The sequence below is a fragment of the Salvelinus fontinalis genome, chromosome 35 (assembly GCF_029448725.1).
Source record: "Salvelinus fontinalis isolate EN_2023a chromosome 35, ASM2944872v1, whole genome shotgun sequence".
NCBI lineage: Eukaryota > Metazoa > Chordata > Actinopteri > Salmoniformes > Salmonidae > Salvelinus > Salvelinus fontinalis.
Window position 1 is genome coordinate 30,203,693 of NC_074699.1, and position 13,112 is coordinate 30,216,804.

The following is a 13,112-nucleotide window of genomic DNA, read 5'->3' on the forward strand; positions in this document are numbered from 1 at the left end:
TCTGGGTGGATATGTGGATAGGTAACTAACTTGATGATGTCACAATGCCCCGTTACCAGGGATGGAGCACTAGTTATTATAAAGGAACATTATGAGGTAACATGTTGCCACGGAAACACACTATGTCATAATCTCAGACCACATTGAAAGTGTCAGACAAGCTCAGGTGGAACGCATTAGCTACATTTGGACGATCTCTCAACCTATAACTGCTTTGATTGATTCCAACATTACACTACCTTGTCGTGACATGGGTCAGAGACTAAGTGACCCTGTCCCTGAGGTATCCCACAGGGAGAAACCAAAGGAGACACAGGAACATAAAGATAAACCCAAGAAGAAGAAGAGGATCCCTCAAGCCCTGACCTTTCTTCAGTTGTTTACACTGCTGAGCTGCGTCAAGGTGAAGAAAACCCCCTTTGATCCCTCCCAGAGTGGTGAGGGGAGAAAGGGAACAACGATACACGATACGAACAACAATAATGACTCTGATACTGGTGAGTGTTAGGACGTGTATATTGATTAGTGCTGCTACATAGTACAATTATTTAGGCTTCACTTGGAAAAAAACAGGTCATGTGTCTTAGAAATGTTTCACTTACAGGCTTGGACTACTCTGGAGGTGACGTGAAAAGGATCAAGGACAAGAGTAAAGGAAAGGTTGGGGGAGAGAAATATTGCATTGAATCTCAGGACCACAAATGCAGAACGACACCGGAAAAAGAAAAGGACATTAAACTAAGACCTAACTCGGTAAGACATCCAAACTTGTTTATTAATGAGGATTAACCAAAGCGTTTGACAACTGATAATGACCACAATAAGGAAAACACAGCATATTGTGTTGAATCTGATCCTTTGACATGGCTTGACAAATGTGATAATGTCACAATGTCCCTTCGGATGGGGTAGGCCCTAATAGTTATTAGGAAAAGTCTAAACAGAATCCATGGAACGTCCCAACTCTGACCTTTGACGTTGAAATTGAAATAGTTAAGGTAGGTGTTAAGGTTAGGGTAGGGGTTAAGGTTAGGGTTTAGGGTAGGGACGTCCCAAGGATCATGGACAGCACTAACCCTAGTTATTATGGGGTAACATTTTGACATGGAAACACACTTAGGAAAGAATATTTGTTGTCAATCAAGCTAGAGCTCATTGGCTACATATATTCAACATTGATTTTGTAGTTTGAAATATCAATAGATTTCTAACTGATGTACTGATTGCGACACTGAGGTCTCTTCTGAGGATCAAGCAAAGGAGACCCAGCAGAAAGAGAAGAAGAAGAGCATCCATCCAGCTGTGGCGGCCCTGCAGATGTTCACTCTCTTCTGCTGTGGTGGGAAAGTCAAGCTGAGGAAGACTGGTCTCTCTCAGAACAGACAGAGTAGAAAGGACCAGGACAAAGACAATGCATCTGATACTGGTGAGTGTTATGGGGTGTCTGCTGATTAGAAATAGAATAAGATTGGCTCCACTTGGAAGAACGTGTCTTCAAAATCAAAATGTCTAATCTACACAGGCTCGGACGTGTCTGGAGGTGATGTTACAACCAAAAGGGTAAAGAACAAGAGTAATGGAAAGGTGGGGAGGGAGAAAGACCGTACTGAAGTTCAGCTGTTGAAATCATCTCAAGACCACAAACCCATAAGTACAACACCAGAAACAGACAAGGGAACTAATTTGGGACAAAGACCTAACTCTGTGAGACAACCAAACATGCTGTATCATATTTTATTGTGAGCAAAAGATCTTTCCCATAATGCTGTGTTATCATTGGGTGTTACAATTGTGTTATACAGGAAAATCGAAGGACACCCCGGCAAGTGAAGACCCCTGTGGAGGAAATTTACATAAGACCTGACTCTCCGACTCTACCACGTGCCAACGTAAGTTACTGAAACTAAAATTACTATACGGACAGACAGAGATTCAAACATCTCAACAATTTCCCCTCTGACCTCAACCTAACCCCCCTTTTCCTCCGAGTAGAGCTCCCTCTCCCAGGTATCCCTGGCTAGGAACCTGGCCGTCCTCCCGCTGGAGTGGCAGCTACCTGGAGTCCCTCTGACCACCTCGTCTACGGCAGCTAGGACAGAGAGAAAGCCATCCTCTACCAGCACTTCGACACATGCGCAGATGGAAACACAGACAACAGAAATGAACACAGACACACAGACCACTGCAGCCTCTCAGAGCCAGATCTCCATGGTCTCATCGGAGACCATGATAGATGTTCACACGTCAGACTCCATTACCAAGACCTCCACTCTTGACATGGCACTGACCCCTGAGAGCACTAAGGACATGATCATTACTGATGAGGATGTGAAGGATGACTCTGCTAAAGATTTGATCTCCAACCTAACAGACACCTCTATGGAGAAATCCATCAGTGAGACCAGCCTGAAAGACCTCATCGCTGAGTATGAAGATGACAATGAGCTGAAGGATATGGCTGCCTCCGCTACCACTGCTACTGATAATGCCAATGAGGATGCAAAGCTGCTGGAGCTTGCATCTCATTATGACTACATGTTGACAGTGGAGATCGAGCTGCCTCTGGATTTCTGAAAAGCCAATAGGCCTAATGAACATTTCAATGTAGCAAAAGCTATACTATGATCATTTAATAAAACATTTTTTCTGCAGCAAATTTTCATTACTGTTGAAATGTGATGCAGCATGTTTAGATTAGACCTATTTGTTTGAATTCACCAAAAATAATAAATATTACTGGCAAGGGAACAATCAAACCACTACAGGTAGGGGAGAGTGAATATATCAGCATAGAGTTAATTTGGACAATAATGATCCATAGGAATATTGCATTCTGTAATGTATGAAATAACATTCACCCACAGCGAATACAAATCAGACGTGTTCAATTTTCTCCCTCTGTCCGTCCCTCCCACATCCTGATGAGGTTTAGATTGTCATGTTGTCCAGCCCTTAAACTGTTTAGCATTTTAATAACACCTCGCAAACTCAGGGCCTAATTACCTTTGTTACACATGCATCAAATAGAGTCCTCCTATCACCACATATCTGGGCCACCTGAAGGTGCTGTGTTACTGGTGGGTTTCCAACAGATTACAGGGGGATTGGTTAAATCAGTCAACATAAATAAGGATGGTGGGAACATCCTCATACTACAGCACATCATTGTCTTTGCCTATATTACAGGAGGGGATATATTGGTGTCATCAGAGTAATTGATTAGCACACATACTGTATGTGTCGTTTTATCACCTTGAATGGTGACAGAATAGAGAACTTTGAAACTATTGAATTAAGTGTTAAAATGCAGGGTGAAAAATGCTCAGTTAGAAAATCACTTTGAGAATTTAGGTATTTTATGAATTCTCACAGGTAAGATTTCGGTCAAACTGCACTTTTCAACATAACATAGATACTGTACATGTATGTAATTAAGCATGACGTTTTGATGATTGTTAATCTAGAAAAGATGCAGAACATATTAACTCTGAAAGGGGAGGGAGAGAAGAGAGAGGGGGATGAATGGGTTGATATAGAGGAGAGACAGTAGGAGGGATGGTGAGATGTGTCCATCTATGATTTCAAATATGAATCTACCCAATAAGGGGATCAAAGAGTCTCTCACCCAGGTGTACACACAGACATGCACATACACATAGACATGCACGTACACACACCTACACACACAAAAGCACACACACACACGCTCATACCCACTCCTCTATCCACATGAAGTGGTCAGGGCATCACAGTGATCTAGTTACACGTTAGTCCAGACTTGCAAGCAAGCAGATGTGTGATATTTACGAGGTCTTGTATATCACGTCACAAGATCTAGCTAACCTTACATTAGCCAACGTTAACCTGATTATGTGTTGATTATAAATGTCTAAGATAGGTGGTTAACTAGCTTTGATCTAAAAACACAACAAAAAAAAAATCATATGATTAACGTTACTAGCTATTTAGCTATCAAGCAAACGTGTGGAGAAGGGCTGAATCCAGTCACAACTTCCAGTCACAACTTGCAGACTTGTTTACGTGTTGTTGTGCGTTTTGTTGCCAACTTTACTTTGCTACCTGACAACTTTACGGTTTTTACTTTTTAATTACTGTTTATATTTTTTGTTTTTCCCTCACTTAACTTTTTTTCGTTCAACTTTTTCACTCTGAATGCTTTATCTGGACATGGTTCGTCAGGACTTCCAACAGCCGAAGCAACGTAGTAACATTAACATGATACCTTCTAATTGCAGTCGCTGTACTCATAATATACAGGAAAACGATCGCCTTACGGCGAGGATAGCTGTGCTGCAAGCCCAGCTTCAGACGCAATCGTTAGGCAAGGGTAATTTCAGTGTAGGAAAGGATGAAACAGCGTCTGTGCCACCAGTAAGTACAGATAGTAACGTTAGTACAAATCCCCTCGCACGGTCCCCGCAGCCGGACAACTTTCTCATGGCTTCTAGAGGGAAATGCTGTAGGAATGCTCAACCGGTGTCGCTCATTCAGCCGATAGAAACTTTCAACCTGTTTTCCCCATTAAGCATCGAGTCGGAGACTGAGGCCGAGCCTTCTCTGGTCTCTACTCCTCCCGTTACGGGGTCTGAGACGCCGAAGCCTCCCACCATTAGCTCTGACAAATTGAAAGCCCTAGTCATTGGCGACTCCATTACCCGCATTATTAGACTTAAAACGAGTCATCCAGCGATCATACACTGTTTACCAGGGGGCAGTGCTACCGACGTTAAGGCTAATCTGAAGATGGTGCTGGCTAAAGCTAAAACTGGCGAGTGTAGAGAGTATAGAGATATTGTTATCCACGTCGGCACCAGCGATGTTAGGATGAAACAGTCAGAGGTCACCAAGCGCAACATAGCTTCAGCCTGTAAATCAGCTAGAAAGATGTTTCGGTATCGAGTAATTGTCTCTGGCCCCCTCCCAGTTAGGGGGAGTGATGAGCTCTACAGAAGAGTCTCACAACTCAATCGCTGGTTGAAAACTGTTTTCTGCCCCTCCCAAAAGACAGAATTTGTAGATAATTGGCCCTCTTTCTGGGACTCACCCATAAACAGGACCAAGCCTGGCCTGTTGAGGAGTGACGGACTCCATCCTAGCTGGAGGGGTGCTCTCATCTTATCTACCAATATAGACAGGGCTTTAACTCCTCTAGCTCCTCAATGAAATAGGGTGCAGGCCAGGCAGCAGGCTGTTAGCCAGCCTGCCAGCTTAGTGGAGTCTGCCACTAGCACAGTCAGTGTAGTCAGCTCAGCTATCCCCATTGAGACCGTGTCTATGCCTCGACCTAGGTTGGGAAAAACTTAACATGGCGGTGTTTGCCTTAGCAATCTCACTAGAATAAAGACCTCCTCCATTCCTGCCATTATTGAAAGTGATCGTGATACCTCACATCTCAAAATAGGCCTACTTAATGTTAGATCCCTCACTTCAAAGGCAGTCATAGTCAATTAACTAATCACTGATCATAATCTTGATGTGATTGGCCTGACTGAAACATGACTTAAGCCTGATGAATTTACTGTGTTAAATGAGGCCTCACCTCCTGGCAGTTCTCATTTGTTATTTTTTTCTACTTTCTATACTGTCTTGGAAACAAGTAATTTTTGAAAATGTCTCTGTTTGTACTCTGACTGAATTGTCTGCTTCAAATCAATGAAGAGAAGATTTCATTTTTGTATTTCCTATTAGAAAGTGAATCATTACTTTTCATTGTCTAACATTGCAGATGTCATTTTTATTTGAAGTGACCATATCCCCCGTGCATCCCGCAAAGGCGGAGGTGTTGCTAACATTTACGATAGCAAATTTCAATTTACAAAAAAAAAAAACTAACGTTTTAGAGCATCTAGTCCTGAAATCTATGCAGCCTACTCAATCACTTTTTATAGCTACTGTTTACAGGCCTCCTGGGCCGTATACAGCGTTCCTCACTGAGTTTCCTGAATTCCTATCGAACCTTGTAGTCATAGCAGATAATATTCACATTTTTGGTGATTTTAATATTCACATGGAAAAGTCCACAGACCCACTCCAAAAGGCATTTGGAGCCATCATCGACTCAGTGGGTTTTGTCCAAAATGTCTCTGGACCTACTCACTGTCACAGTCATACTCTGGACCTAGTTTTGTCCCATGGAATAAATGCTGTGGATCTTAATGTTTTTCTTCAAATTCCAGGATTATCGGACCACCATTTTATTACGTTTGTAATCGCAACAAATTATTTTCTCAGACCCCAACCAGGAATCATCAAAAGTCGTGCTATAAATTCTCAGACAACCCAAAGATTCCTTGATGCCCTTCCAGACTCCCTCTGCCTACCCAAGGATGTCAGAGGACAAAAATCAGTTAACCACCTAACTGAGGAACTCAATTTAACCTTGTGTAATACCCTAGATGCAGTTGCACCACTAAAAACTAAAAACATTTGTCATAAGAAACAGCTAGTTGCTGATGTGTACCAAACCCTGGTATACAGAAAACACCCGAGCTCCAAAGCCATCTTACTGTCACGATCGTCTTCTTGATAAAGAGAGGACCAAGGCGCAGTGCGTGAAAAATACATCTTCTTTAATGAAGGAAAAAACAAACTTACAAAATGAACAAAACAACAAACGACCGTGAAGCTAAATAACGTAAGTGGACAGACAAGCAACAAACGTTCAACATAGACAACACCCCACAAAAGCCTACTGCCTATGGCTGCCTTAAATATGGCTCTCAATCAGAGACAATGAATGACAGCTGTCTCTGATTGAGAACCAATCCAGGCAGCCATAGACATAACTAGACACCACTACTCTACTCTGCCCCATACACATACAACACCCCTAGATATTACAAAACACATACCTTCCCCATGTCACACCCTGACCTAACTAAAAAACATAAAGAAAGCAAAGAATACTAAGGCCAGGGCGTGACACTTACAGAAAATTGGAACGGAAATGGCGCCACACCAATCTGGAAGTCTTCCGACTAGCTTGGAAAGACAGTAACGTGCAGTATCGAAGAGCCTTAACTGCTGCTCGATCATCCTATTTTTCCAACTTAATTGAGGAAAATAAGAAAAATCCTAAATGTATTTTTGATACTGTCTCAAAGCTAACTAAAAAACAGCATTCCCCAAGAGAGGATGGCTTTCACTTCAGCAGTAATAAATTCATGAACTTCTTTGAGGAAAAGATCATGATCATTAGAAAGCAAATTAAAAAATTAAATTAAAACATTTAAAAAATGTCTTTCTTTCTTTTTCTTTCTTTCTTTCTTTCTTTCTTTCTTTCTTTCTCTCGGAGGACCTGAGCCCTAGGACCATGCCTCAGGAATACCTGGCCTGATGACTCCTTGCTGTCCCCAGTCCACCTGGCCGTGCTGCTGCTCCAGTTTCAACTTTTCTGTCTGCGGCTATGGAACCCCGACTTGTTCACGGGACTTGCTACCTTTCCCAGACCTGCTGTTATCAACTGTCTAGAGACAGCAGGAGCAGTAGAGATACTCTGAATGATCGGCTATGAAAAGCCAACTGACATTTACTCCTGAGGTGCTGACCTGTTGCACCCTTGGTAAGCACTGTGATTATTATTATTTGACCCTGCTGGTCATCTGTGTACATTTAAACATCTTGGCTATGTTCTGTTATAATCTCCACCCGGCACAGCCAGAAGAGTACTGGCCACCCCTCATAGCCTGGTTCCTCTCTAGGTTTCTTCCTATGTTCTGGCCTTTCCAGTGAGTTTGTCCTAGCCACCATGCTTCTACACCTGCATTGTTTGCTGTTTGGGGTTTTAGGAAGGGTTTCTGTACAGCACTTTGAGATATCAGCTGATGTAAGGAGGGCTTTATAAATACATTTGATTTGATTTATAAATACATTTGATTTGACAGCCAGGCTCTATTACGATCTGTCAACTGCTGTTTTTGCTGGCCCTGTCTTTTCCCTGCTCATAGGACATGATGGACAGTGTGCGTGTGTCCGTTTCTTCAGTAATGTGTGTGTGCATGCGTTCCTAGGCATGCATGTGTGGTTGCAAATGCATTTGTGTGTGTGTGTGTGTGTGTGTGTGTGTGTGTGTGTGTGTGTGTGTGTGTGTGTGTGTGTGTGTGTGTGTGTGTGTGTGTGTTTGCATGTGTGTGTGTGTGTGTGTGTGTGTGTTTGCATGTGAGTATGTGTACAGGCAGAGAGAAAGAGGTAGAGAGAAGGAAAGAGAGAGACAGACATACAGTTGCTGGATCTTAATTTGATCCAGTTTCCTACAGCAGGAAAATACAGACATACAGGCAGACTAGGTCTATAGGAATAGGCTGTTCCAGTGTTCTGGGTGGATATGTGGATAGGTAACTAACTTGATGATGTCACAATGCCCCGTTACCAGGGATGGAGCACTAGTTATTATAAGGGAACATTATGAGGTAACATGTTGCCACGGAAACACACTATGTCATAATCTCAGACCACATTGGAAGTGTCAGACAAGCTCAGGTAGAGCTCATTAGCTACATTTGGACGATCTCTCAACCTATAACTGATTTGATTGATTCCAACATTACACTACCTTGTCGTGACATGGGTCAGAGACTAAGTGACCCTGTCCCTGAGGTATCCCACAGGGAGAAACCAAAGGAGACACAGGAACATAAAGATAAACCCAAGAAGAAGAAGAGGATCCCTCAAGCCCTGACCTTTCTTCAGTTGTTTACACTGCTGAGCTGCGTCAAGGTGAAGAAAACCCCCTTTGATCCCTCCCAGAGTGGTGAGGGGAGAAAGGGAACAACGATACACGATACGAACAACAATAATGACTCTGATACTGGTGAGTGTTAGGAGGTGTATATTTATTACTGCTGCTACATAGTACAATTATTTAGGCTTCACTTGGAAGAAAACAGGTCATGTGTCTTAGAAATGTTTCACTTACAGGCTTGGACTACTCTGGAGGTGACGTGAAAAGGATCAAGGACAAGAGTAAAGGAAAGGTTGGGGGAGAGAAATATTGCATTGAATCTCAGGACCACAAATGCAGAACGACACCGGAAAAAGAAAAAGACATTAAACAAAGATCTAAATCGGTAAGACATTCAAACTTGTTTATTAATGAGGATTAACCAAAGCATTTGACAACTGATAATGACCACAATAAGGAAAACACAGCATATTGTGTTGAATCTGATCCTTTGACATGGCTTGACAAATGTGATAATGTCACAATGCCCCTTCGAATGGGGTAGGCCCTAATAGTTATTAGGAAAAGTCTAAACAGAATCCATGGAACGTCCCAACTCTGACCTTTGACGTTGAAATTGAAATAGTTATGGTAGGGGTTAAGGTTAGGGTAGGGGTTAAGGTTAGGGTTTAGGGTAGGGACGTCCCAAGGATCACAGACAGCACTAACGCTAGAAATTTTGGGGTAACATTTTGACATGGAAACACACTTAGGAAAGAATATTTGTTGTCAATCAAGCTAGAGCTCATTGGCTACATATATTCAACATTGATATTGTAGTTTGAAATATCAATAGATTTCTAACTGATGTACTGATTGCGACACTGAGGTCTCCTCTGAGGATCAAGCAAAGGAGACCCAGCAGAAAGAGAAGAAGAAGAGCATCCATCCAGCTGTGGCGGCAATGCAGATGTTCATTATCTTCTGCTGTGGTGGGAAAGTCAAGCTGAGGAAGACTGGTCTCTCTCAGAACAGACAGTGTAGAAAGGACCAGGACAAAGACAATGCATCTGATACTGGTGAGTGTTATGGGGTGTCTGCTGATTAGAAATAGAATAAGATTGGCTCCACTTGGAAGAACGTGTCTTCAAAATCAAAATGTCTAATCTACACAGGCTCGGACGTGTCTGGAGGTGATGTTACAACCAAAAGGGTAAAGAACAAGAGTAATGGAAAGGTGGGGAGGGAGAAAGACCGTACTGAAGTTCAGCTGTTGAAATCATCTCAAGACCACAAACCCATAAGTACAACACCAGAAACAGACAAGGGAACTAATTTTGGACAAAGACCTAACTCTGTGAGACAACCAAAACATGCTGTATCATATTTAATTGTGAGCAAAAGATTTTTCCCGAAATGCTGTGTTATCATTGGGTGTTACAATTGTGTTATTCAGGAAAATCGAAGGACACCCCGGCAAGTGAAGACCCCTGTGGAGGAAATTTACATAAGACCTGACTCTCCGACTCTATCACGTGCCAACGTAAGTTACTGAAACCTAAATTACTATACGGACAGACAGAGATTCAAACATCTCAACAATTTCCCCTCTGACCTCAACCTAACCCCCCTTTTCCTCCGAGTAGAGCTCCCTCTCCCAGGTATCCCTGGCTAGGAACCTGGCCGTCCTCCCGCTGGAGTGGCAGCTACCTGGAGTCCCTCTGACCACCTCGTCTACGGCAGCTAGGACAGAGAGAAAGCCATCCTCTACCAGCACTACGACACACGCGCAGATGGAAACACAGACAACAGATATGAACACAGACACACAGACCACTGCAGCCTCTCAGAGCCAGATCTCCATGGTCTCATCGGAGACCATGATAGATGTTCACACGTCAGACTCCATTACCAAGTCCTCCACTCTTGACATGGCACTGACCCCTGAGAGCACTAAGGACATGATCATTACTGATGAGGATGTGAAGGATGACTCTGCTAAAGATTTGATCTCCAACCTAACAGACACCTCTATGGAGAAATCCATCAGTGAGACCAGCCTGAAAGACCTCATCGCTGAGTATGAAGATGACAATGAGCTGAAGGATATGGCTGACTCCTCTACCACTGCTACTGATAATGCCAATGAGGATGCAAAGCTGCTGGAACTTGCAGCTCTTTATGACTACATGTTGACAGTAGAGACCGAGCTGCCCTTGGATCTCTGAAGAGCCAGTTGGCCTAATGAACATTTCAATGTAGCAAAAGCTATACTATGATCAATTAATAAAACATTTTTTCTGCAGCAAATTTTCAATACTGTTGAAATGTGACGCAGCATGTCTAGACTAGACCTATTTGTTTGAATTCACCAAAAATAATAAATATTACTGGCAAGGGAACAATCAAACCACTACAGGTAGGGGAGAGTGAATATATCAGCATAGAGTTCATTTGGACAATAATGATCCATAGGAATATTGCATTCTGTAATGTATGAAATAACATTCACCCACAGCGAATACAAATCAGACGTGTTCAATTTTCTCCCTCTGTCCGTCCCTCCCACATCCTGATGAGGTTTATATTGTCATGTTGTCCAGCCCTTAAACTGTTTAGCATTTTAATAACACCTCGCAAACTCAGGGCCTAATTACCCTTGTTACACATGCATCAAATAGAGTCCTCCTATCACCACATGTCTGGGCCACCTGAAGGTGCTGTGTTACTGGTGGGTTTCCAACAGATTACAGGGGGATTGGTTAAATCAGTCAACATAAATAAGGATGGTGGGAACATCCTCATACTACAGCACATCATTGTCTTTGCCTATATTACAGGAGGGGATATATTGGTGTCATCAGAGTAATTGATTAGCACACATACTGTATGTGTCGTTTTATCACCTTGAATGGTGACAGAATAGAGAACTTTGAAACTATTGAATTAAGTGTTAAAGTGCAGGGTGAAAAATGCTCCGTTAGAAAATCACTTTGAGAATTTAGGTATTTTATGAATTCTCACAGGTAAGATTTCGGTCAAACTGCACTTTTCAACATAACATAGATTCTGTACATGTATGTAATTAAGCATGACGTTTTTGATGATTGTTAATCTAGAAAAGATGCAGAACATATTAACTCTGAAAGGGGAGGGGGAGAAGAGAGAGGGGGATGAATGGGTTGATATAGAGGAGAGACAGTAGGAGGGATGGTGAGATGTGTCCATCTATGATTTCAAATATGAATCGACCCAATAAGGGGATCAAAGGGTCTCTTACCCAGGTGTACACACAGACATGCATGTACACATAGACATGCACGTACACACACCTACACACACAAAAGCACACATACGCTCACACCCACTCCTCTATCCACATGAAGTGGTCAGGGCATCACAGTGACCTAGTTACACGTTAGTCCAGACTTGCAAGCAAGCAGATGTGTGATATTTACGAGGTCTTGTATATCACGTCACAAGATCTAGCTAACCTTACATTAGCCAACGTTAATCTAGATTATGTGTTGATTATAAATGTCTACAATAGGGGGTTAACTAGCTTTGATCTACAAACACTAAAAATTAAAATCATATAATTAACGTTACTAGCTATGCAGCTATCAAGCAAATGTGTGGAGAAGGGCTGAATCCGGTCACAACTTCCGGTCACAACTTGCAGACTTGTTTACGTGTTGTTGTGCGTTTTGTTGCCAACTTTACTTTGCTACCTGACAACTTTACGTTTTTTACTTTTAAATTATTGTTTATATTTTTAGATTTTCCCTCACTTGTAACGTTCGTCTACTTCGTCCTCCTCCTCAGACGAGGAGAGGCGAGAAAGATCAGAGGACCAATGCGCAGCGTGATAGTTTGACATAATGAGTTTTAATAAAGAAAAGATGAAACACGAAGAACACTTGAAATGATTACAAAATAACAAAACGAAACGTAGACAGACCTGAACTATGAGAACTACATATAACACGAAGAACGCACGAACAGGTACAGACTACAACAAACGAACGAACAAACCGAAACAGTCCCGTGTGGTGCACAGACACAGACATGGAAGACAACCACCCACAACAAACAATGTGAAACAACCTACCTATATATGGTTCTCGATCAGTGGAAAACGTAAACCACCTGCCTCTGATTGAGAGCCATTCAAGGTCAATTAACACTGACACTTAACATAGAACAAACAACACAGACTGCCCACCCAGCTCACGTCCTGACCCACTAAACACAACTATAAAAAAGGAAAACAAGGTCAGGAACGTGACATCACTTAACTTTTTTTCGTTCAACTTTTTCACTCTGAATGCTTTATCTGGACATGGTTCGTCAGGACTTCCAACAGCCGAAGCTACGTAGTAACATTAACATGATGCCTTCTAATTGCAGTCGCTGTACTCATAATATACAG

At 42.3% G+C, this 13,112-nt stretch overlaps 2 protein-coding genes across 4 annotated transcripts; both read left to right on the forward strand.

Moving 5' to 3' along the window:
* Positions 1–883: 883 nt before the first annotated feature.
* Positions 884–3,378, forward strand: LOC129834922 (uncharacterized protein DDB_G0280205-like). The gene is made up of 5 exons (XM_055900296.1): positions 884–908; positions 1,256–1,426; positions 1,523–1,584; positions 1,803–1,889; positions 1,993–3,378. The coding sequence occupies exons 1-5, from the start codon at positions 884–886 to the stop codon at positions 2,572–2,574; spliced, it is 927 nt and encodes a 308-aa protein (XP_055756271.1). The 3' UTR covers positions 2,575–3,378.
* Positions 3,379–8,483: 5,105 nt separating this feature from the next.
* On the forward strand, positions 8,484–10,915 carry LOC129834985 (uncharacterized). 3 transcript variants are annotated; one of them, XM_055900344.1, is made up of 3 exons: positions 8,484–8,830; positions 8,938–9,086; positions 9,570–10,915. In XM_055900344.1, exons 1-3 carry the CDS (start codon positions 8,584–8,586, stop codon positions 9,786–9,788), a joined length of 615 nt encoding a protein of 204 aa, XP_055756319.1. In that variant the 5' UTR covers positions 8,484–8,583; the 3' UTR covers positions 9,789–10,915. The 3 variants fall into 2 exon arrangements, with proteins under 3 accessions (XP_055756319.1, XP_055756320.1, XP_055756321.1); XM_055900346.1 differs by lacking the exon at positions 8,484–8,830 and having other exon boundaries at positions 8,837–9,086.
* Positions 10,916–13,112: the final 2,197 nt, after the last annotated feature.